We start from the raw sequence: 23,180 nt of genomic DNA, 5'->3' as shown, positions 1-23,180 counted from the left end.
ATCGTATGCAGCAGCTCGCAAACGCGAGCGCCAGCTTTATTTAACGCGCAATGGCGCTAACCGGCTCGGGCAGAGCAAGACGTTCAACAGAACCAGACTAAGAGAATTCTAAACAGGTAGACAGCAAGCACATCTCTAGGGAAGGCGCCAATCCTCTGCTTCGACTGATCTCCCTGTCTCCTTCCATTTGGCACGATTGGTGCTGCGGACATCACAGGCCTTTCAGTCCAAGCCGTTACTGAGTAGCAGTCCAAGCCGTTACGTATCCATTGTGATCACTGATCAGCGCTTACTGAGCCGGCGATAAAATCTCGCCTGCCGTGCTCTTCTCTATATTCTTTATCAGTTTGCATAATCAACTATAGCCGCAAACCGGTTTAGACGTGAAACGGCTGAAATCAAGTATCACGTGAGCGCCTGCACACGGGTAAGATGCAGCAGGGAAAGTGAGGTAATTTACTAAAGCGATGGGAAAGAGTTGCCGCTCGCCTCGTACACATTTAAGTATTCAAGATGGGAGTTAAACTACTGATCCTTCTTTTCACAAAACTGGTTTAGCCCATAACATGATGTCATATTTTACCTGGATTTGGCAGGGCGTAAAATAACAAAAAGTCACGGCACGGGTCAATATAATTCTTAGCTACGGATACCCCCAAGCCCAAGGGTATAATGCTAACTCGGCTATATTACCCAATCCCCAGGTGGAAATGCAGACAAGCGAGATAACTTTGACATTTTGCAGCTAGTACTGACTGTGATTAAGCACAAATTGCTTCTGTCGGCAATATAAACTTATAAAGACACTGCATTGCACTGCGATTGACACTACACTGGAACCGAATACGGGACTTTCCCGCTCTGCGCCGACGTCACAAGGACTGTTATACAGTTATGCAAATCTACTGTAGGATTTCGTTTTTTACTTTCTTATATGGCGTCAATCTTTACTTCCGTAACCGACAGACTGACACACATTTTTCGTTTAGAAGGACCTTCGGTGCGCTCCGGTACGAATGAAATGATGGACAGATGGAGCTAGTGCAATAGCAGCAAAACGGGAAAACACAAAACACAACGCAACGTCGACGAAACAATCAGAGGTGTCAAAAATCAACCTCTGTTGTACAGGACAGAGTGGCATATGACTGCGTTTATGAATTAAGAATACAGTTGACAATAGACAGTCCGTGAAATATCAGAAATTATATACCATACTGCGAGCGGCGGCTGGAAGTGGAATCGCTCCGGGACGACTGCGACAGCGCTCGTCCCGGTCGTCCAATGGTGGCGTACGACCGGCCCCCTGCTGGGTTGCGCAGGATCCCAAACTTTTCTTCCTCTTTGGGCAGCATGGCCGCGTCGTAGCTGGGCGGGGGCGGCGGATGGTCAACAATGTGGGCGTGCTCCGGCTGGATACCGGGGCGTTGGACCAGGCGGGTCGGTTGTGGACGGATGGCGATGGGCGGTTCGGAGCGCGGTGGCGGCGGGGGGTGCGGCTCGCGGTGGCCCATACAGTTCAGTTTGCCGACGGTGTCGTTCATCATGGTCAGCGCGCGCGGGTGTTCAGGATTGCGCTGTCGCATCCGGCCGCCCAGACGGCTGTCGAATAGTAGGACCATGATGACCATGATAGCGGCGATAATGGCCATGGTGGTGTCCACCAGGAGGAATTTGCCCCAAGCATCGCGGAGATACCCGGAAAATATCTGGACAAATTAACCACAGTTCCTTTACTTTAACCGGTGTGCGTGAATTACCGCTTCAATTCTTTTTCTGATCCTAAACGCGTTTGTTAAACGAACTTGCAGAATAAACATCTGCCAGTCTACAGGAAAAATAATTTACTCCAAGCTCTTATGCATGTATTTCTTGAAACCAACTTTATTATTCGCAAATTTGGTTATTGTATTCAAATAAAGATATTTGCGGTAAGCAACATAATGTGCTGCGAAAATAGATTGCAAAACAAAAATGGCAGTAGACAAATGTACTGTGATAAAAGTACAGCAAAAAAATAAAAAAAATTATGCTCGAATAAAACTTTACGATATCCGGCAGCGGTAAATTGTTCAAGTAGCCGCACACTAGAGTGTTTTTTGCATATCAGTGCAGCAAAAAAATCGAATACGTTCTAATGTGAGGAACATCGAAGAATATGTATTTTGGAAACTGTTAATACCTACATTCGGTACATGGTGAACTATTTTATGTACATGTACCGATAGCTCCTATAGCTGGTCACTAATACTGCACCTGCTTCTTTACCCTAGTGAATTAAGTAACTGGATGTTATATTATACCATTGTGTACCTGTAAGACGGAGCCGGTACCCACGGTTAGCACGGCGATCCCGGCATTCGTCACGGCCATCAGGCAGTCCATGGCCGACTTGAAGCTAGCGTTGGGGACGCTGCGGGCCACGCAGGCTGGGATGAGAATGTACTGCATGGCGAAGGCGGTGCCCATGAAGAAGCATAACAGCGACAGGGATTTCAGCAGGTACATAAAGGAGAAGCCGAGCAGCAGGAGTCCGGCGGTGACGGCGATCCACAGATCTTTTCGGTCCCAGTAATCCACCAAGAAGGCAAAGATCGGCAGTAAGAAGCCGGTGAAATAAATCAAGCCGATGGCGTAACTGGCTTGATTTTCAGTATAGCCCAAGTCCTGTAACGGAGAAATTTTTAAAAGAATTACTTAATCTGTTACCGGAAGCAGCTTTTCTACCGAAAAATATTTAAGTGCTTATTAAACTGATTTGAAGTAAATAATATTAAGTAGTGGCACTGCGTGCAGCGCACTAAAATAATAATTACAGCATTTTCTTATATTTTTCAATCAAAAGCAAAATTTTTTATGTAAATCAAACCATTAACCCATTATTTCACAAGGGCCCATTGCAATACTCGTACAACAAGTCAACAACAATTAAAATTTTGTACATGCATAAATGTATACATAATCTAACTTATATCGGTACTTGTATACTTTTTTAACTCAAACCTTTTCTGCTTTTTTCTTTTTTAACTTGATTGAACATACCTACATAATTAAATATGATTTATCTAATTTTTTGTTTGCATATACATGTACAGTAGGTGTATGCAACCCCTGATTAAAACAGTCGCGTTCATATTTTGATTTAAAATAAACGTTTTTAATCGTATTTGTGTCAACTGTCTTAATCGTTGCCCAACTGATTTTTTATTGATTTTATCGATTTTGTGAACACCCGAATTTCCGAATAAAATGCCGGCACTGACTGCAACGTACCTGTATCATTTGAGGCGCGTTCGCGATAAAAATCTGTATACACCCCACGAAAAACACGGAGAACCCGATCAGCCACCAATAGGACGCTGGAGCATTCTGTCGGCTAAGTGCCTTGCGCCAGTTGAGAGAATCCTGGAAGATCTCCGTCTGCACAAGCGCCGCCATCTGATCGCGTTTCTCATTGCGGCGGAGCGATACACAGAGAATAATCGCCGGGACGAAGGAAATACAAGCTACCGCCACGTCCACCCACAGGGTGGCGGTCAGCCCGATGCGACTGCCCAGGGAGCCGGTGATCCAAAAGGTCAACGCTCCGCCGATGTCGTAAAAGAGAATCAGACCGGTGATGTACAGGGAATCCTCGTAGTGGACCGATGTCTTGGATAAAATGCGCAGGGCGGCGCTGAAGTTGAGACCGCGCGTGATACCTGCATGCCGTGATAGAAAATTAATAAGAGGTTTTTTTTTGTAACACTCGTACTAATAACTGAATTTAATTTACGGGTTTTAATTATATTTGACTGATTTTATTTGCGATAACTCTGTCTGATTCGCTAACCTTGAACAGCTCGAGCCACCAGCATCGTGGTCAGCGCTTTTGAAATGGAAAGTTGACTGCCAATAGCCATTGCCACCCTGTGATGCATGACATAATGATTATTAATTCAACGATCCAACGAACGAATCGAAAACTGTAGAATCATTATCAACGCTGCAATAAATTGCCAGCAACTTCTCAACAATATTGCAGCCGCTGACTGATAATCCGGGTATCGCGACTTCTTTGGTTCGTATATAAAGTATCGTATTAAGATGAATACGGATCGTAATTAATAATTTTAAGCGATCCAACATTGTAGTTATAAAATTTTTATTATGACAAGTAAAATTATAATAATAATTATTAAGCTATTTTTTTCAAAATTCCTGTTATAGTTCTGTTAATTAATTTCAGCTAATAACTATTCTTGAAACGCTAAACATAGAAGGTTTTATCAGTAAAACTATAACTACTGTATGCCGTGATTTAACGCTCGTACAGATAGTACGGTTAAAATCGTTTACACAGTGGTTTGATAAGAATGATGTTGTTTGATAAAGTTTTATTGCATTCTTTATAGTATTTCTGATTATCCACTTCTTACAAGGATTAGTTTACGTATAAAACAGGTTACTAAAGTAAAATTACTTCTATGCGTTATTTCGAGAACAAAATTATTTAAGCAACTTACACTGCCATAAACGATAGCGCATACGTCACCACGCACACCGTCGCCGTGCCAAACCGCCGCAGCACCCACTGATAAAACGGCGCCGTGACCGCCGTCGCTAGGGCGGGCACCGCGTACAGCAGGTTATACCGCAGCGGTCCAAAATGCAGGCACGGATCATTATCCGCCTCTTCAATCTCCCGGTCCATAGCCAACAAATCCGACTCCTTAATCTCCGCCCACTCTCCGCCCTCCTGTTCCTCTGCCGGCGTCGTGCTCGTGGTACGATACCGCTTAGTAAACGCGGCCTTAAAATCCTCCCGCCTATCTTCCGGGTCTTCGGTCGTCTCTCGGAATTCCTCCCATTTCGGGGTCTCCCGGCGGGATTTTTCCCGCTCCGGCGTTCCCGCCCGGAAATCCCGGGACTGTCCCCATTCCGCGGTGGTGGGGCGGTGACGGTAGTCGTGACGCTTGCGGGTACGGCCGGTGGAGGTGGTGGCGGTGTGGTGGACCGGGAGGAGGGTCACCGGCTCACTGGGGACGGTCTCCAGACGGCCGAATTTCCCCTTCCGGAGACGTCCCTCCTGGAGGAGTTTGTACACCGACTGACAGGCGGTGGAATTGCGGAACTGCCCGGATAAGGCTGCCGGGATTTGGTACAGGTATTCGTCCATCATGGCGCCCAGGCATACCGCCACGATCACCGTCCATTTTAATCCCATTTTATATATACACAATTATCCGGTTGTTATATTTTAAATTGATTAAATGAATTTTTAAGAAAATCGTGGGTGGTGAAATACTGGAATTACCATGACGTAACGCGTGGAAGATGTGTTGATGTGTACATAGTAAAACCGTTAACAAGAACCTAGGTTGTCTGTGTAAAGGTTTGCTAAAGAAAAACGCTTGTTGTGCCCGCGGCGGAAGCATGGTTGTTGCGCGGAACATAGCTCAAGGCGTTTTTACAACGCATCGCTTTCTTTATATGCCGAAAACGCACAGCAGCAAAATCCATTAAAATGCCGGTAAACGGTAAATGCACATCGCGTAAACAAAAATTCATCAAATCGACCGGAAATCTAAGCAGACAAGCGCGTTTTAAAAATCCGATGTCACTCTCACTTCTTGCCGCGACGGGAACGATCTCCAGGAAGCCGGCATCGAAGTCTCCGATTTGCGGATTTCCGTTGTCTCCCTCACCACACTCCCATGGGGCTCCGTGACAAAATCAATATTAATCGGGGTGACCTCTTCAATGTCCACGGCCTGCCGGCGGACCTTCTGGGACGGTGTCAGCCGGCGTCCGGTCTTGGCGTTTAGGCAGTTAATAATAAAAGCCAGGAGGATCGCCAGGACGGCGATTCCCGCCAGGAAGATAGTAAAACGCAGCCATCGCCGGTTGTCATCACTCGGGAGCATGTCCAGGATGGCCCCGGCGCCTAGGGTCAAGATGCCGGTGCTGGCGTACTGGACGAAGGTCAGGACGCCGTTGGCGATGCCCAGGGAGCGCTGGGGGACCACCAGGGGGAGAGAGCTGTAAAGGGTGGTGGGGAAGATGGCGTAGGACAGGCCGAAGAACACCGGGATCACCCAGGGTGGGCAGCGGGGTGCCAGGAAGAGGCCCAGACCGATTATCAGGAAGAGGCTGCTGGCTGTGATCCACCAGTCGCGGTGGCCGAATTTGTCCATGAAGATGGCCAGGAAGGGGGTGATCAGGCAGATGTCGTAGATCAGGTCGACGATCAAGCTGGATACGGATTCGGAACGGCCGTATATGTCCTACAGACGCAAAATCATTACGTTTTGATTTCATCCTTTCGCATTTACGGTGAACAAATTGCCGAAATATTTGAAGTGCCGTTTATCACCGCTTCAATAAAAATTATTATTGCTCGACTTTGGCTGCCACGAGTTTTATATAACGTAAATATTTATTTTTCATCAATAATATTAATATTTATTTTTTTATAAATTATTTATATTCATGTGTTCACTGTTCACACTATTTGTGCTATAGCCTTTTTTTCAGTATGGCATATAGATTTTAATATTTATAGACAGTAGTATTGAAAAAACTAATAAAAACGTTCTTTTTATAATGGTACGTGTTAAATAACTGATTTTATTATGTTGGTATCAAGCAAAACAGTAGCGTTAAGTTAATTTTGAGGTAATATTATTTTGCCGTTAGCATATCATATTATTTTTATTTTAAATAGTCGGAAATACTTAAAATGTTGCGGACTGCAATGAGAGCAATCTCACCGTAATGAGTGCCACCCCGTTGGCGGTGAACGTCGACACCACGCCGTACAACAAAAACGCCACGATGACCAAACACCAGAACAATCCATTCAGCCGGCGGAAGGAATGCCCCGCCCCCGACATGGAACTGGGAATGCCGCTGTCATGGATGCGGTGATCGCGGTTTATCAGCCCGACGATGGCGATACAGGCCAACAACGTCACCCCGAACCCGATCCACAGAGAACCGGACAGTCCCAGCGTGGTGACGGCCGTCCCGATGATGGCGTAGGCGGCCGCACTCCCCAGGCGGGCGCATAGGATGTGCAGGCCAAAGGATAAGGCTAGTTCGTCGTAATGGAACCAGGCGGCTTTCATCTGGTGGCATACCGTAACGACGGTCCCGCCACCGATCCCGTGGATCACCCTTCCGGCTAACATGAGGCCGAAGGCCACCGTGGTGGAGCTGGCGTAGCTGCCGCCGGCGAATAATAATCTACAGCGAAAGTGGTGCAAATTAATTTTTTTTCGCTTTTGGAGAAATAATATACGTTATACGGACTTATACCCTACTTCTACCATATTCCAAACACAGGATCGACTATGCTTTAATGTAGAATATTTAAAAATTTTAGAAGACTTTTCTTTTAATTTCACACATGATATTATACAGAAGTACGAATACAGAATTCTGTAGAATTACGACAATTTTGCAGCAGAGCAGGAATTACTCGTATATCATTTCTTAGATTTATTAAATTGCAAATGAAAATTCAAAAACTGAACTCAGTGCAAAAATTGCCAAATAGAAAACTAACAGTTAAATAATATTTAAAGAAAAATGATTATGTGTACATAAATTCTTTAATTATCATTTCGAAATAAGGCAGCACCAGTTGAATTCACTTTCAAAGGCAAATTTATTATACGCAGCAATTTTTACGAATTTTGTAAAAGCGGTTCAAGTGACAAAATTCAACGTAGTGCGCAAATCTATACAAAGAAATCTACTGTACATACGGGAATTTTCTATGAATTAAGAAAATTTAAACATATTCAGTTTTAGCAGGGTACAGACTGTAAATAGTCACTAAATACATACATACAAATTTTAAAATAGCATTTTCTCATTAGCGATTTTCTGTAGGTAATTTGCGAATGCACTTACGCGCCGGCAAAAATCAGCGCTATGGAAAACCACAACGGTGTCACCGGCCCATAATGATCAATACATAGCCCGGCTACCAAAGCCGCCACCCCGCTAGCCCAGGATATGCCGGAAAAAAAGGCATTATACTGGACCATATCCAGCTCTAAACACGACGTATCCGTCCCATTGACGCAGTACACCGAGGTGCCCGTCAAACGGGCCACCAACGCCGACGGCTCATCATAGAAGAAATCCACGGAAAAGGCGATAATGCAGCAGTAGAAGAGGATAAACCAGCGCTCCTTGGCCATCCTTCCACCAACGGGAACGGTAAGTAATGTTGCGCTGGAAATTATGCACTCACATTTTAATTAGGAAACTCCTTATTATCGTACGACCATATCTGGGGAATTCTGTTCTATAAATCAGCTGTAGAAGGTGAAAAATAATTTTTCTGGTTTACTGAGTGCGATTAAGTGGTTACAGGCGGAATTTCACAGCGTAAATGCCCGGCAGCAGTGTACTATGTACGCTCAGACAATGCGCAGTCTGCAAAGCTCTTATACACTTGTCAATCATATTGTACATGTACTTGTACAGTAATTTACTGAAATTCTGTTACGCGTTTTTATCTCTATAGAAAATCTAAATAGTCTCCAGAACAATGTACAGATATAACAGGGTAATAACATTCATTAACAAAACGAAAAAATTATTATTAGTCGATTTCATAAGCAAATCGCCGCCTATTCTCATCAAGGTGGTACGCAGGGTTTTACGTATGTGAGTATTTGGACGAAGCAATACGTGTTTTGGTACGGGACACCGGATAGTGTAGTTGCACATGCGATACAGTGAATTCAGAAACAAATTCGTCCGCATCTCTGCGTACTGGTGGTATCGGTCACTACTCTGTGTAAAAATTACCTACATGCAGACAAGTGTCATGGCTTTCCGAAACAGCAGACACTGTTTTCTCGAGGGCGGAAGTGCCGGTTTTTCATTATTGATAAAGGGCACATGGATATACAGTCATATACTGAATACACACGAACATATTAGTGAATGTACTACAAAATGCACTACTCTGCAAAATTGGGGTTGCTGCACGGAACCGTTGCTTCGACGCCGCAGAATACCTAGATACTAACCAGGTCTGCATGAAGTTGCTCATCAAGCCAGCAGTATTGACCATTTTTGCTGGAATTCTCCCTCTCCGATCCCGAATCGCATAGTAAGATTCGACACACCTCTTCACATGTCAGTATATCTTGATATAGTCTTTCTCCCTCATGCTACGAAACAGATTATTTATCTGTCAATTTGCGATATACGCTTTCACTTACTCCAGTGACGAAACTGCTTACTTTCATATACTCTTTTCATTTATTCACTCAGGTGCGTACCAACATCCCATCGCATACAGTGATTAAGCCGGTTTCAACTCGGCTAACAGCGCAATACATACATTTGCAAAAAAATACGATCGAAGGATCGACGCACAAGGCACCTCGACAAAACAAAATACGGGAACAACAGATACACACACAACAACAGATACGGTACATACTTGCAATATCAACACGTAAAGTAAAAAACAAACACAACTACAATGCAGATGACCTGGACGCGGCCGCTTATTGGAGCTGCAAGTAGCGCAGGCCGGCACGGTCGTCGTCCAGGATCCTTACGTTGAGGGGGCGGCCCCGTCCGGGCTGTGGCTGCTGCATGTGCCAGCGACGCTGCGCTGCAACGGCATCCGCGTGGCGGGAGAAGCGGACAAAGGCCCAGTTGGTCGTCTCGCACGGCACGGTGGGATTGCCATTTACCACAGCGCCCTCTGCAAAAGGTATAAACAGGTCAACGGTTGATGGCTCCTGAATGGAAGCATTAGAAAATGGTTAACGAGATTTTGTCAGCTTACTGCAGATACAGTTGCGGGGAGCCAGCTTGTTTGTGAGGATGGCGCCGCCAGAACGGCCGAAATGCTCACGGAGGTCCTCCAGCTCCCACTCGCACGGAACGCCAGTGATGAAGAGGTTGGTGTTCTGGTGCTCGGCGTCCGAGGGTCGACAGAAGGATACCTGCGGTAAATAGCAAGATAACCAATATCACTCATAAAATTCTAACTCCATCGTAAAGTAATTGAAATTTAACAGCTTTAAGATTACAGATATTCCTGCATTAAGAAAACGTAAAGTCATATTTTCTGTCAATAGAATCCTGTATGTGCTGAACCGATCACCAAGACTACCTTCAGCTGTTTCACTTTGCGATCGCCCGCTGCATCGACATCCTCCGGCGAGCCACTGTTAAGCAGGATAAACCCGTTCAGCAACTTTACCGCCCGAGCGGCCGCGTCCTCGTGGCTGTACGTCAGAAATGCGTATCCGCGACTAATCCGATCACCTGAAATTCCACATCCGTTTACGATTAAGGTATTTTATTTATTATTAAACGTTATCATGTGAACTCGATATTCCCGAAGAAACGGCCTCAAATCCACTTTTGCAGTATATAGTGAACGCCATACGTTGAATTCCGTGTGCAGACGCGCTCTCTTACCGTGCACCCGACGGCGAATTACTCTGCATTCCAGCAGTTCGCCGTGCTGACCGAGGATCTTCCTCGTGCCGAAGATCTGCTCGACAAATGGCTCCTTGACGGTGACGGGGAGATAGTTGACGATTACTCGGCATCTGTCGATCTCGGCAGTATGGCACTGACTTGCATTTCCCGAAATGTCACGTGGCAGGAAGGACTTGCGGGTCGCCATTTCACGTCACTAAACGGCTTAAACTGGAAAGGAAAGACTCGAAATAGCCAGAAGACGAATCAACCTATAAGACTGTAAAAACTAAGGCAGAAAACCTGAGCTCAAAGGTCAAAAACTATTGAAAATTATTTTTCAACGCGCAGTGAAAGTTCAGATCGACACGGTTCGGAAAATGAAGGCTTCTGAAACCTGTAGCGCGCGTTCGAAATGAGAAGAGAAAAATGGCTACGCGGGCATCGGTTCAGGGGCTGGGCGCCAACGACAACCAATAACGACACAGGATGTATCGGCTTTACTGAGAAGCGAAGCTTCTTTCTGCCCACCAGCTTATAGCTTTACAACAGCAGTAAAAAGCAATAAATGGCAGGATAAACTAAACTATTCGTACCCGGTAAAAATACTCACACTTTGTTATCTACCTATACATGATAAAGTCAACTAAAATCGGCTTCCTTCCTAAGAAAATAGTGAATACCTTTGCCGCTTTGAAGTTTTCACCAACTGAAAAACACTTTTGGGTGTGGATGTCTTTGAGCTGGCACCAAAGTAAAAACCGGCCGCTGGAAAACCAATATTGCGTCCCGCAATACTAGTTTTCCTTGGCGAAGAAAAACATTTGCTTCTGTACGAGTAAGACCCTAAAGTTTATTAGGCTAGTTTATCGGATGAACAAAATCCATGTCTTAATAAAAATAGAGTTCGCATCACAACAGACTGGTGGCAAGCCTTACACTGGCCGACAATATACTCGCAAAACTACACACATATTTCGAAATTATTAAACTCACACGTATCATAAATATCCTACCGACATTTTCAACAACGGCACCCACCAATCTATCACCATTGCAAATGCACGATCCAGAAAAAAAAGCGTTATTTTCTGCGTTTTGATTTGGGAAGTCAGGAAATGGAAACGCGCTGAGGCGGCGGCAGCGAGCCTAGCGACGAACCCGGTGAGATTTTTCTCGTAACCTCGACCGTCTCTCGGACCACGCTCCCGTGCCGCTCCACCCCGAAATCCACACTGATGGGCGTGACTTCTTCAATATCGGCCGCCTGACGGCGCTCCCGCTGTGACGGCGTCAAACGCTTTCCGGTCTTGGCATTCAAGAAATTGATCACAACGGCAATAACCAAAGCCAGTACCGCCATCCCGGCTAGAAACAGTGCGAAATTCAGCCAACGCCGGTTATCGTTCGTCGGTAGGAGGTCCAGTATCGCTCCTCCAGCCAGTGTCAAGCTCCCGATCCCGGCGTACTGCCCAAACTTGATAACCCCGTTGGCCACGCCCATGGAGCGTTGGGGAACGATGAGAGGTAGGGAGCTGTAGACAGTCGTGGGAAAGATGGAGTAGGCGATGCCAATGAAAACGGGAAGAACCCAGGGAGGACAAGCGGGGATCAGGAAGAAGAGGAGCCCGGCCAGAAGGAAGATACTGCTGGACGTCACCCAGTAGTCGCGTTTCCCGAATTTATCCAGGAAGATGGCCAGGAAGGGCGTGATTAGGCTGATGTCGTACACCAGGCCGACGATTAGACTGGAGACCGTCTCGGTGCGGCCGTAGACATCCTAAAACGATCATGGTTTTGATTTCTTAGGCTTTCGAGCAGTTATGAACAATTTATGCTTTCTGCAGTTTTTCTAACTGTTTACTTATGCATTTATGGAAATGCGCTGAGAAATCGAAGCTCACACCGAATTCTTCGGGCATTTGTAATCAATCCTGATTATTTGTACAATTAATTTTAATTTAATCTGACAGTGAATCTTTTCGATAGAATATTTAATGTACAGTAATTATAAAACTGCGTGTTTTATTATTTTATTCGCATTCGCGTAACTAAATTTGTAAGCGGTTATATATAAATTATTACGCATATCAGCCTATGGTAGATTTTCGATTTTTGTCGTGCAAATTTATTTTCTAAGGTAGCAGTTTCTATATCGAAAGCAGCTTTTTCGCTACGTACTGCAACGAGCGCCACCCCATTGGCGGTGAAGGTCGACACCGTCCCGTACATAAGAAACGCAACCACGGCAAAACACCAGTAAAGCCCATCCAGCGTGCGGAAGGATTCGCTGGCCTTAGTGACCGTCACGGGGATCCCGCTCTCGATAATCCTCTCTTCCCGGTTGACCAGGCCGACGATGGCCACACACGCCAGGACGGTCACACCGCACCCGATCCAGAGACAGTTGGACAGGCCGATACTGGTCACCGCCGTGCCGATAATGGCGTAGGCCGCCGCACTGCCGATCCGCCCAGCGACAATGTGAAGGCCGAAGGAGACAGCCAGCTCGTCGTACTGGAACCAGATGGCTTTCAGCTGGTGGCAAATGGTCACCGCCGCCCCGGTGCCGAGACCGTAGAGGATACGCCCGGACAGCATCCAGCCGAAGGCGCCAGAGTTTGAGGCAGCGTAACTGCCGGCGGCAAACATTACACTGCAAAAAATCTTAATAAATCAAAAAAAAATATTTCATGTTTCAAAAAACTTAATGTTTCATGTTTTCATTTCTCGGTTCATGCTTCATAAAAAAAAATAATTCAAAAATGTGTTTTCTACAAATTTTGTTTTTTCAAATTCAGATATAACACACTGGAATTAACTTGAATCACAGATAAAATAATTAAGAACTTCCTTTAGTTTGTGGCGCAGCGAATTTGTAGCGAAACATTTTGTTTACACGGTTCTCATTATTTTTAATTATAGATTGTATTGTACTTATTGTTTGGATTTAATTGTCAGAATATATTAATGATAACTGACGCATAAAACAAATAAAAATGTTTTAAATGGCTTTAGTATTTTGGGATCCGGATCCATTTTTTAATTAACATACATACTCGTATTTATAAATGTCAATTACTATTCGTAGTGAGCATAACTATATCCTTCGAAATGAATTTAAAATCACTAGACAGATTTTTTTGCCAAAATTTGACAGGTTTACAGCTTTTTGTTTAAAGAAACATTTGCTCAAAAAGGGTAAAATTTCTGTTCATATGTACAATCTTTGTTTTGTTATTTAATAGTAACATGATACTTACATCCCAGACGAAGAACTAAATTTCCTGGGTTTTAAATATTTTTTTGCCGGATGGCGGATAACACTTACGAGCCGGCAAAAAGGAATCCCATCGACAGCCACAACGGCGTAATTGCGCCATAGCGATCGACACAGATACCGGCCACGATTGCCGCTACGGCGCTGGCCCACGATGCTCCAGAGAAGAAGGAATTAAACTGCACCATATCCAGATGCAGGCACGCTTGGTCGGTCCCATTAACGCAGTACACCGATTGCGCGGTTAAACGTTGCACCAACGCTGACGGCTCATCGTAGAAGAAATCCACGGCGAAGCTCACAACGCAACAGTAGAACAAGATAAACCAGCGTTCCTTTCCCATACTGTATTGGCGTTGATTTTATTTAAAAATGTATAACACGAGTCGAACTTGGATAAATGATTGATTATGATTTTTTTGGGGTGGAATAACAACAAACACGGTAGGAGCCCACTGTCGGTGCGTCTGGCAAAGGAAAAGCCAGGTACCGCTACAGCAAGCCGGCAACTGGAGGCGATATGTGCTATTTACAGTACAATACAAACGGCTGCTGAATGTTGCGCCCCGTGGGCAATTTCAATAATCAACGTTAAGTGTCTCAGATCTTTACGGTGAAGATATAATATTTTTTCAGAATATGTGCGGTTTTGTTGCCTGCCTAAAATTTGCCAAATTTTAAGAATGAGCCAACGATATCAAAACCCAAAAATTATGGTATTTTTACTTTCAAGAAAAAATTCTAAAAATAAAGATATGAGGGGCAGATTAACAATAATTTTTTAGTAAAGGGAAAATTAAATGTATCTTGGTTACTAGTTTTGCTGATTTTTCGGAGACTACACTGAGAACCACGTTGACGACATAATGACAAAAAATATGATATTTTACTAGTAACGTGAACTGGTTGACTTGGACGACTGGAGTCACTCGTCAAAAAGATGCCGGTTTCATGTGCACTGGCTCGAGCAGCCTGGAGGCATCCCGGAGGGGACGTTGAGCTCAACTGGTGATACTATGTTAAATACTATATCATGGTTTATACATATTAGTCACACAGCCGACAAGTACTTTTATCATACAACTGACGTCTTTTATACACCGAGTGCGCAATATTAAACTACGAATACCACTGGTAATCTCTAGTTTTTTTCCGAAAAAGGTGGGCTATTTTATCAGCATCGCACGTTATAGTCAACTTCTCTTGTTAGCGCATAAAAAATGCTTTTATGTGATACTCATCATCATGCGCGCGCACAATGCACATGAAAAACACAGATAACGTTTTATTGTCTATTACATTTTTTTTAAAGTGGTCTCTTTCCCTTTCTTTCTCTGATGGCTCACGGGGACGTAATCCGGGGCATCTGCCGGCCGCTGCTTCCCAATTTTTCCATGGCACATTGGTGCCTTGGCCTGCAGTCGGATCCGCTGAACCTTTCCTTGTTCACCTTCGTCACCTCTTTTTTGATCTGCACTCTGGGTTTAATGGTGCTGGATTTTGCCTTCGATGTATGGGATGTATACCACATGTGGATAAAAAACCCGTACCGCATCCACTTCGAGTGGCGCATAGTGATGTCGCTGATTGTGATCCTGCCGTCGGTGGTGTCGTTTATCCGCTTCCTCTGCCGCAGTGCCCTGGCAGGCGCCCCGAATATCAAACTAAACTGGTCACGCGTGACGGACCGCCTCATCACTAATACGGACATCACGCTGGTACCGTCGGAAAGCGAGCATCTGGATCCGGAATATGGTCTGGAGCATTATTTACCGCAGTGGTTAAGGAAGGCCTACGTAAAGCGATTTTGTGAAATTTACCCTTTAAGTATTCTCTGCAGGTATGAGGTACTCATTTATTATTTGTTTATTAAGGCACTGATGATAATAGTTTTGCAAAACCTCGAATTAACGCAAAACCTTTATTTAACAAAATGAAAACGAAATGAGGCACTTGGTACCACAGACCACAGTTTACGCAGAAGCGTTCCCAGTCGACGGTTACTCGGTCGTGACCCGTAACCGTGTGGAACGTGTACACAAAGAGTGTCCTAAAATAGAGGAAAAAGCGAAATAGGCAATTTTTTTATAGCTGTATAAAAATGACAGTTTTAAGTTATTGAGAAAGTCAAAGTTTTTGAAATCCAAAAGAAATTCGATAAGCTCTTCAGCTGCCACGAGGAAATGCGAAATTAAGTGATCTTATAGACCCTCTTCGGTACAGCAACCGCAATAAGCACAGAAACATGGTTTCATTTCTTTCTGCAGGTCACTCGCCTTTATGAAGGACTTTAAATTACACCGCGAGGATCCTCAAAAATTCCGTGATACGTATATGTACAAGCGCGACCCGACTTTCCAGCTGCTCTTCCTACAGAAAGCCCAGCTGGATGAAATCAAATTCGAATCGGCTCCGCAGTTAGTCATCCAACTTTTATTGGCCGCATTAGCCTGGGCATCACAGGGAACCCCGCCGCCGTTTTGGAAATGGATCATCATCTTCTTTGCCTTCTTCTCCATCGCCAAGTATTTCCCGGCGGTTAACCATCTTCCGGGTATGTGTTCCGCTAACAACCGGCTTCTGGCGGAGAAGGACTACATCGAATGGAAAGAACTAACAGAACTCTTGAAGCCCAACGTGTGCAACTACGCCGGCGTGCTGGCCAACCAACTGTACATTATGTGTCGCTACTGTCATGTGGCGTCGCTTTTTCTGTACAACTATGCTTGTCTGGTGCTGGTTACCATTGTCCAGATGGTGATTATTGCCGTATTCATGGTGGTGCTATTTAAGAAAGAGTACGGTCGCAAAGCGGAGACCCCGGCGGATCGTGCGAAAGGATGTGGCAAGAATTTGCTGGCGTTTGTCGCGGAATGGCTGTACGTGGTGGGGCATTTTCTCGTGGTGCCCATTGCGAGCACCATGACGCGGGTGGGTATGTGGATGGCCACCCTGCTGCAGTTGTGCTCGTTCGTGGTGTACATGGTAGCGTTTAGTTTTGACTGGAGTTCCGAATTGAATTCCATGGTGGCCGATGCCGATGAAGTGCTGGTGCAGGCGGAAAAACATGGTTCACTGCTGTTTCACATCCTGGCAGCCGCTGATTTCCTTTCGCTGCTAGCCTTACCGGCCTGCCATTTTGCAATGAACGCTTGCTGGAAAGATATTGAGAAGTGGTCGCATTTCGAGGAATGCAAAACGTGCTCAGGTCAGCAATTATACTTTCATAGTACCACACTGCCGAATCGCCGATGCAATCCAAACTACAGTGTACAAAGTAGTGCTTTGCGGCCGAGTACTGTATCAGCATACCCATGCTCGTTAGAATGCAGAAGTGCTTCGCTTTCTACATCTTGTTTTGTTTTGCAACCAGTTACCGTTCAACTGCTACAGTCTCATTTTAAGGTGGATTTCCACTCAAATTAGACAATATTAAACTATACAGGAATCGATAGAGAATTCATTTTTCTATCTACTGATGTGAATTACGTCTTTGTGAAAAAATTGTAGACAAGCAGTTATTTTAAAAACTGTCATAGGGTAGAAATCTTTAACAAGGGTTTAATACTGCGCAGTAGAGGAGAATATCTCTGTTCCGGATGGCGGCAAGTTTGCTGACCACAAGCCACAAGAAGCTAACAAGCGACAGGCGTGTTTGTATAAGAATCAGAATACGCGCACTCTGTCATAAATGATCAGGTAGAACAATGAGATTTATTGCCTTGTTAGCATGTGCATCACCATTCCCTGCTTGCGCTTGACTCACAAGTCAGCACCAGAAAGCCATTCCTGCTCAGCTGAACAATACGTGACCTGATGAGACCAGGACACAACAGGATACGCAGCAGTCGCACCAAGAATAAGTTGCTCTCCGGCCTATCTGGCCCAACACAAAAAGTTGAATTTCTCAAAGTTACAAATACGGATCAAATAACTCAGCTTTTCCTCCTGTTTTAAGTTTGACACCTCCATCTTATGGAGTAAATTCCTGTACACATTCTGAACCAAAATAAAGGTCATCCGAAGTAAATTCACCGAGTTATACGAGTTTAAAATATTTGAAAATTCGCTGCACCTTTGTTTTTTAAGAGTACATCATGATATTGGTTCAGAATGTCCTTCATATGTGGTTTTACCATATGGGAAAGTTTCATAAAGTTCGAGTCGATAGCTGAGTTATTTGACGCGTTTGACTTTTTAAACTTTTTCCGGTGATAGCACAACAGCCGGTTATAGCGCGCACATTTTGAGTTTAAATCAGTGTAGTTCAATGTTCTTAGCATTGAAAGCAGTAACGTACACTATGGAACTGTTTACGAGCCCTTCATGGCTTTTTTTCTAGCAAAAGGGGTGCAAACGAGTAGTAACTCCGCTTAAGCCAGGACAGGGAAGATAAGACCGCTGAATACAACAAAAAGTTCTGCTTCCTTCATGGTCCTTAAGTATAATGCTGCACTGCAGCATCCATTTCTTGTTATCCTAATTTTACATCAACTGGTGACCCTCCGCGATTTGTAAACCCACTCCAAAACAAAGACACCATCGTGTACCATTACGAAACAATAATGACCCAGCCTGAAATAAATACTGAGGAAAACGCGGTGAAACTAAAAATGTCACCAGCACGTTGAAGTTCATACAGTAGTACTACATTTCAAACCTTCACTCCAGATTTTCCGTTAGCATTGCGGAAACGAAAGGTTTTGCGTAACGCTTGTGACGGCTCGCCCATTGAGCTTGCACAGTGGGAGTAACCGCCCATTGTTGTAAAATGTTCATTGTTTGAATCCAGAAATAATTCTTATAGCAAAATGTATTTTCCTCATACTATCAGAACCAATTAAAATTAACCTGTTTCGTTGTACGTAGATCTGCGGGACCGCTACTTGCATTATCGCCCCTGTTGGTTGTGTGAATGGAAGTGGTGCCATTCCGGCGCCAATAACCCAGTCAATAATAACGCAGAAACTGCACCGTCTTCCCCGACTATAACTACGGGATCTTGTTGTCCTGGTAGCACACCTGCCCTGTCCACGACACCGTCGCAAAGGACAGAAAGAAGAATTCCTTACATCGCCCCATTCAGTCTTTCTCAAAACGAATGGACAGAAGCCGATTGGATAGCTCAGTGCATTTTGCAGCTGTTAGCGGAAGTCCCGGTAACACAGGAAGAGGAGGATTTTCTTCTGTGTCCTGGACATTTTAAGCTGATGAATAATTTGCGCACAAGCGCTCCGAATGCCTTGGCGAGCCGTTGTGTGAATCTGGCCAATATTCTACTAACCAAAAACGGCACAAATACGTTTACTATTCCCCTGTTGAGGCCATTCGGTGTACAAGACCGGAACGCTCCGGAAACCACAGAATTATCGCTGCCAACTGATATGTTGAAATTTTTGACAACGCTGTACGAGCTGTTGGAATATAGTCTACCCGAACAACTGCTGTTTAAAGGATCGGCGTACGGTCGCGGAATCTTCAACCACGACCAACAGCAAGCGTGCTGGCAAATCGCTAAATTCTTCCGACGAAAGCATTCCGCATGTAACAAGTGTGTTCTGCAAGAGATTACCGTGCACGGCGCGCACAGTTATCTTATCCAGGACGAGACCATGCAAAAGCTGTTGGAGAAAATCGAGAACAATTCCTCCGCTACAGATATCATTGCGGCTGTCATTCCTGGCAAAGACGACATAGATATGCTGGAGAGGGTAAAAATGTTTTTAACGCGAACGAAAGAACTACGCCTGGATAATGATCGGTCGGGAGAGTCCGTACCAACTGATCCGAATTCCTTGCACAGTCCGCGAACGAGTAGACTGAAAAAACGACGGTGCGTTCTCCGGTCGGACTCAGTTAACAAACAGAATGGTCAGCACGCACCAGTCAAACTACCGTTGTTACTCAGAAGTTTCCCGTTCGACAACATGAAAGAAACACCAGTGTAACATTAGTATGCTGTGATCACGGTGAAACAGTTGCTGGAATTCGGCGAATTTCGTTAAACGTTAACCGTGCAATCAAGTGAGCTGATTCTGCACTGATATGCAGCCATTTAATGTGATACAAAAGCACCCTTTTTGCGCTTACTGTCAGCATTTTTTTAACGTATATTTGCAGTCGTGCCCAATTAAGCTTTTCTGCGCTTTGCGCGTACCTTTTTTGTTTTTTTAAAATTCAGAATTTTCGGCAGTGAAATTTGATAATCGATGCATACGTGTACGGCCGCAAAAAATGCTGGCATATTATGAACTCCCCAGCGAGTATATAGTGGCGCCAACGGCCACTCGCATTCACATGGTTTCCGATTTTCCGTTCTCATCCAAATTTGCAAAAAAACTATCGGTGAATTCCTCGTTCGCTGTGTTAGTACGGAAGAATGCAGGGCTGTCCTACTGCTACTATTGCTGTGTTCCGTCGTTGCAGATGTTAAAAGCAAGATGTTGTAGAGCGTTTACTTTCCCTATAGATAACCGGTTTGTAACACGGAGAAACGATGCCGATATTGACTATTGCTTGAAAAAGAAATTAAAGATAAACCAGACCTGTTTGCGTGCGTCCGGAGACTGACGCACGGATAACCTGAAAAAGTCTCCATGATATCGCATATTTGCATTGCCTATGAAACGAACAGCTACGGCAATACAGCTGGAACGCACTTTTATCGGAAAGTTTGTGGACGGCGGGACCGGTAATTGGATATCTTGCTATTGGTATTGGCACATGCAATTACTGTGATATCTTGAAGAGGTTTTTTTATGCGGTGCGTGCGTCAAACTCCGGAAGCACACAAAAGGGCAACGCTCCAGTATAACAGAAGTGCCGCTGCGCTTTAATGGGTTTCGTGTTTCACGATCATCTACGCCTTTACCGGCTTTACGGCCACCCAGACTAAAGTCATTCCGTTGCAACGCAGTTTTGGCTGACAAAGCACAACAGAAATTATTAGAAACGCATGACACAGTATTATCTGTGGAACGACAATAATAATTTGCACTGAATGTCATTCGTTATTTAATATACAGATATTATCCGCTGCTTACAAATTTCAAATAAATTTTTTTATAATCTTCAACAGCGGAAGTTATCAATTTACACGGTCGCAATGTTTTTCAGCTTGCATTACAATTTACATGGCAGCGTAATGCCTTTATCTGCCTATTTGAAAAGTGGTCACTTCTCTGCGCATGCAAAACATTAATTTTTATAGTTCACTATCCACGCAAAATTAGTTTGTATTTCTAAGGAAATTGCTGCATTATTATTATTTAATCTGACATAAAGTAGAAAAATCGTAATGTTCCGCGATTATCGAGTGAATTTGCGAGCCTTATTTGTGGCATTTGCACGGTTGTACTCCCTATTTTCAATAAAAACAACCGACAAATCCTTGCCTTTTTCCGCGATAACCATCAGATTTCCGTCACACAATCTCTTCATTAAAATTTTTCAGTTTACATGCGCATGGGCCTTTTGAAGCCGAAACGCACTGCTAAGTAACACACACCCAGTGCTGAAGAATACGTAAACAAACAAACAGATTTAGTTTTTCCAGATACGTACACAACATGACGTTTCATTTTATCTTACTCGTAAATTCAGATGATAAATGCTACTACAAATTAGAACCGGTATATTATACAATTTTTTCTAACGCGAAGGTAAGTCTACCAATCTATTTGTACATTTGTGTATTTCCATTCTTTTGTAGATTGTATGTAACATTACAGATATGTCCAACGTAATAAACGCACCGTGACAAATCAATCGGAATGGAAGTTCTTACAGCTCGAACATACGTACAAACTTATAAGGATTCCGGGCTCGAACATACGTACAAACCCGTCATCTCATGTGTACCCACGGCTGTCACAGCGATATAATTCCTGGCGTTAACGATCACCCGGAAGCGGCTATACGGCTAACATTTCGGTTTATTTATGTCAGTTGATAAAGTTGCTTGACTTTATACTCGCATCAAGCATCTCTACTGACCCTTAAAATTACTCAATCAGGTATAGAACTGTAAACTTTAGCTGTCTCTTAATTTCATGTTAACCGTATAGGCAGCTTCCGGGTGTTCGTTAACGCCAGGAATTATACCGCTGTGACAGCCGTGGGAGCACATCATTCACGGCCACGAGAACGTTCGCTCAGTACAAGCCAGGTATTCGTTTCGTCATCTATCGTAGTACCCAATCAGCAACGGGTACGTTGTACGTGCTCGAAGCTTGTTCAAGCAGGCCATTACCCGGGCGGAAGTGAACGCACGATCCGCGTGCTTCCCAACTCGCTGGTCCCCTCGATCGGAAAACCGTGCTTCCTGCAGTAAAATTCATCTGCGAGTAAGGTACAACATCCCATAATGATCATGACGAGTATTTTTTCGGTATAACCGTATGTTTGCCTTTATACTGCTTCCGCAGCTGCTACGAGTAACTTCCGTAGCAAAGGGATTTAGTTTTGTGCAGCGGTTGCTTTATTATTATTACTACTTTAATTTGCCCTTTAGAAATTTCACTGTACTCCTAACTCGTAATATTTTCTAGCTAAGAGTTATCGTCATTTTGCTGCATGTTAGCGTATTCAGGCGGAATACGCTAACATGCAGCAAAATGGTTTCAACGTGCGCGGTGGAGTGTGCAGCTTGGTTTCAACGTGCGCGGTGGAGCTGAGGCCATAGTCCACGGTACCAGATGCTTTCTTGACGCGTCGCCGGACAGCATAAAAGCCGTTATCAAAGTGGATTTTAGGAATGCATTTAACACAGTTTCTCGCGAAGTGGTTCTTAATGCTGTGAAACTGCATTTCCCAGAATACTATCCCTTTTTCCTGTCAACTTACGGCCACCATTCGTCACTGTTTCTCGACGATTACATTCTGTCGTCAGAATCTGGAGTACAGCAGGGAGATCCACTGGGTCCATTACTGTTTTGTATAGCCCTGCAAGCTGTAATTGCCACCCTCACTACCGAGCTAAATGCTTGGTATCTCGACGATGGGACTATGGGCGGGCCTCCCTTGAGCGTATTGGAAAATTTTACACGGGTTATCGAAGGCGCCAAAGCAATCGGCCTGGATATAAACGTCGGAAAATGTGAACTATATGTTACAGGCGGACCTGAAAGTATCCAGCAAGAAGCAGTGGACAGCTTTCTCACACGGTATCCGCAGCTGCGTGTCATGTCAAGCGTTAACCTGACACTTCTTGGAGCACCAGTATTGGACGATGCAATCGCCCCGATGTTTGCTGAAAAAGCAACGACACTTTTTTCGGTTTGTGAGCGAATGCAGCTTCTCCCGCGCCACCAAGCGTTGTACCTCCTGAGACATTGCCTCGGCGCGCCTAAGATTATTTACATGCTGAGATGTTGCAACGCGTGGAGGTATCCGCAGCAGCTGTACCAGGTAGACGAAACGCTACGCTCCTGTTTCCAGCAGCTGTGCAACG

At 44.5% G+C, this 23,180-nt stretch overlaps 5 protein-coding genes across 5 annotated transcripts; 1 reads left to right on the top strand and 4 right to left on the bottom strand.

Annotated features, from left to right (window-relative positions):
* Positions 1-919: 919 nt before the first annotated feature.
* On the bottom strand, positions 920-5,340 carry LOC129592881 (uncharacterized). The gene is made up of 5 exons (XM_055489020.1): positions 4,506-5,340; positions 3,833-3,909; positions 3,274-3,701; positions 2,314-2,667; positions 920-1,709 (listed from the first exon to the last, which is right to left on the bottom strand). Exons 1-5 carry the CDS (start codon positions 5,204-5,206, stop codon positions 1,206-1,208), a joined length of 2,064 nt encoding a protein of 687 aa, XP_055344995.1. The 5' UTR covers positions 5,207-5,340; the 3' UTR covers positions 920-1,205.
* A 109-nt stretch (positions 5,341-5,449) lies between these two features.
* On the bottom strand, positions 5,450-8,313 carry LOC129592882 (major facilitator superfamily domain-containing protein 1-like). Its single transcript, XM_055489021.1, has 3 exons — positions 7,900-8,313; positions 6,753-7,227; positions 5,450-6,266 (listed from the first exon to the last, which is right to left on the bottom strand). The coding sequence occupies exons 1-3, from the start codon at positions 8,190-8,192 to the stop codon at positions 5,586-5,588; spliced, it is 1,449 nt and encodes a 482-aa protein (XP_055344996.1). The 5' UTR covers positions 8,193-8,313; the 3' UTR covers positions 5,450-5,585.
* Positions 8,314-9,449: 1,136 nt separating this feature from the next.
* On the bottom strand, positions 9,450-10,944 carry LOC129592965 (ELAV-like protein 2). Its single transcript, XM_055489124.1, has 4 exons — positions 10,447-10,944; positions 10,136-10,290; positions 9,806-9,965; positions 9,450-9,721 (listed from the first exon to the last, which is right to left on the bottom strand). The coding sequence occupies exons 1-4, from the start codon at positions 10,655-10,657 to the stop codon at positions 9,519-9,521; spliced, it is 729 nt and encodes a 242-aa protein (XP_055345099.1). The 5' UTR covers positions 10,658-10,944; the 3' UTR covers positions 9,450-9,518.
* A 361-nt stretch (positions 10,945-11,305) lies between these two features.
* Positions 11,306-14,176, bottom strand: LOC129592935 (major facilitator superfamily domain-containing protein 1-like). Its single transcript, XM_055489092.1, has 3 exons — positions 13,781-14,176; positions 12,631-13,105; positions 11,306-12,229 (listed from the first exon to the last, which is right to left on the bottom strand). Exons 1-3 carry the CDS (start codon positions 14,071-14,073, stop codon positions 11,561-11,563), a joined length of 1,437 nt encoding a protein of 478 aa, XP_055345067.1. The 5' UTR covers positions 14,074-14,176; the 3' UTR covers positions 11,306-11,560.
* A 703-nt stretch (positions 14,177-14,879) lies between these two features.
* On the top strand, positions 14,880-19,964 carry LOC129592937 (uncharacterized). The gene is made up of 3 exons (XM_055489094.1): positions 14,880-15,569; positions 15,997-16,937; positions 18,599-19,964. Exons 1-3 carry the CDS (start codon positions 15,067-15,069, stop codon positions 19,675-19,677), a joined length of 2,523 nt encoding a protein of 840 aa, XP_055345069.1. The 5' UTR covers positions 14,880-15,066; the 3' UTR covers positions 19,678-19,964.
* The last annotated feature ends 3,216 nt before the right edge of the window (positions 19,965-23,180 follow it).

The sequence above is a fragment of the Paramacrobiotus metropolitanus genome, unplaced genomic scaffold (genome assembly GCF_019649055.1).
Source record: "Paramacrobiotus metropolitanus isolate TYO unplaced genomic scaffold, Prichtersi_v1.0 Parri_scaffold0000057, whole genome shotgun sequence".
Taxonomy (NCBI): Eukaryota; Metazoa; Tardigrada; class Eutardigrada; order Parachela; family Macrobiotidae; genus Paramacrobiotus; species Paramacrobiotus metropolitanus.
This window is presented reverse-complemented; position numbering and strand designations above follow the sequence as displayed.

Bases quoted from the DNA above. Each gene is read 5' to 3' on its own strand.
- LOC129592937 (XM_055489094.1), top strand. From the start codon at position 15,067: ATGGCTCACGGGGACGTAATCCGGGGCATCTGCCGGCCGCTGCTTCCC. The intron at 15,570-15,996 runs GTATGAGGTACT...TTCTTTCTGCAG, and splicing joins CCTTTAAGTATTCTCTGCAG to GTCACTCGCCTTTATGAAGG. The intron at 16,938-18,598 runs GTCAGCAATTAT...CGTTGTACGTAG, and splicing joins GGAATGCAAAACGTGCTCAG to ATCTGCGGGACCGCTACTTG.
- LOC129592965 (XM_055489124.1), bottom strand. From the start codon at position 10,657: ATGGCGACCCGCAAGTCCTTCCTGCCACGTGACATTTCGGGAAATGCA. The intron at 9,966-10,135 runs GTAGTCTTGGTG...TATTTACCGCAG, and splicing joins GCAAAGTGAAACAGCTGAAG to GTATCCTTCTGTCGACCCTC. The intron at 9,722-9,805 runs GTAAGCTGACAA...TACCTTTTGCAG, and splicing joins TCCCCGCAACTGTATCTGCA to AGGGCGCTGTGGTAAATGGC.
- LOC129592881 (XM_055489020.1), bottom strand. From the start codon at position 5,206: ATGGGATTAAAATGGACGGTGATCGTGGCGGTATGCCTGGGCGCCATG. The intron at 2,668-3,273 runs GTACGTTGCAGT...TCTCCGTTACAG, and splicing joins ACGCGCCTCAAATGATACAG to GACTTGGGCTATACTGAAAA. The intron at 1,710-2,313 runs GTACACAATGGT...TAATTTGTCCAG, and splicing joins GTACCGGCTCCGTCTTACAG to ATATTTTCCGGGTATCTCCG.
- LOC129592935 (XM_055489092.1), bottom strand. From the start codon at position 14,073: ATGGGAAAGGAACGCTGGTTTATCTTGTTCTACTGTTGCGTTGTGAGC. The intron at 13,106-13,780 runs GTAAGTGTTATC...GATTTTTTGCAG, and splicing joins GGATTCCTTTTTGCCGGCTC to TGTAATGTTTGCCGCCGGCA. The intron at 12,230-12,630 runs GTACGTAGCGAA...TGATCGTTTTAG, and splicing joins ATGGGGTGGCGCTCGTTGCA to GATGTCTACGGCCGCACCGA.
- LOC129592882 (XM_055489021.1), bottom strand. From the start codon at position 8,192: ATGGCCAAGGAGCGCTGGTTTATCCTCTTCTACTGCTGCATTATCGCC. The intron at 7,228-7,899 runs GTAAGTGCATTC...CTTTCGCTGTAG, and splicing joins GCGCTGATTTTTGCCGGCGC to ATTATTATTCGCCGGCGGCA. The intron at 6,267-6,752 runs GTGAGATTGCTC...TTGCGTCTGTAG, and splicing joins ACGGGGTGGCACTCATTACG to GACATATACGGCCGTTCCGA.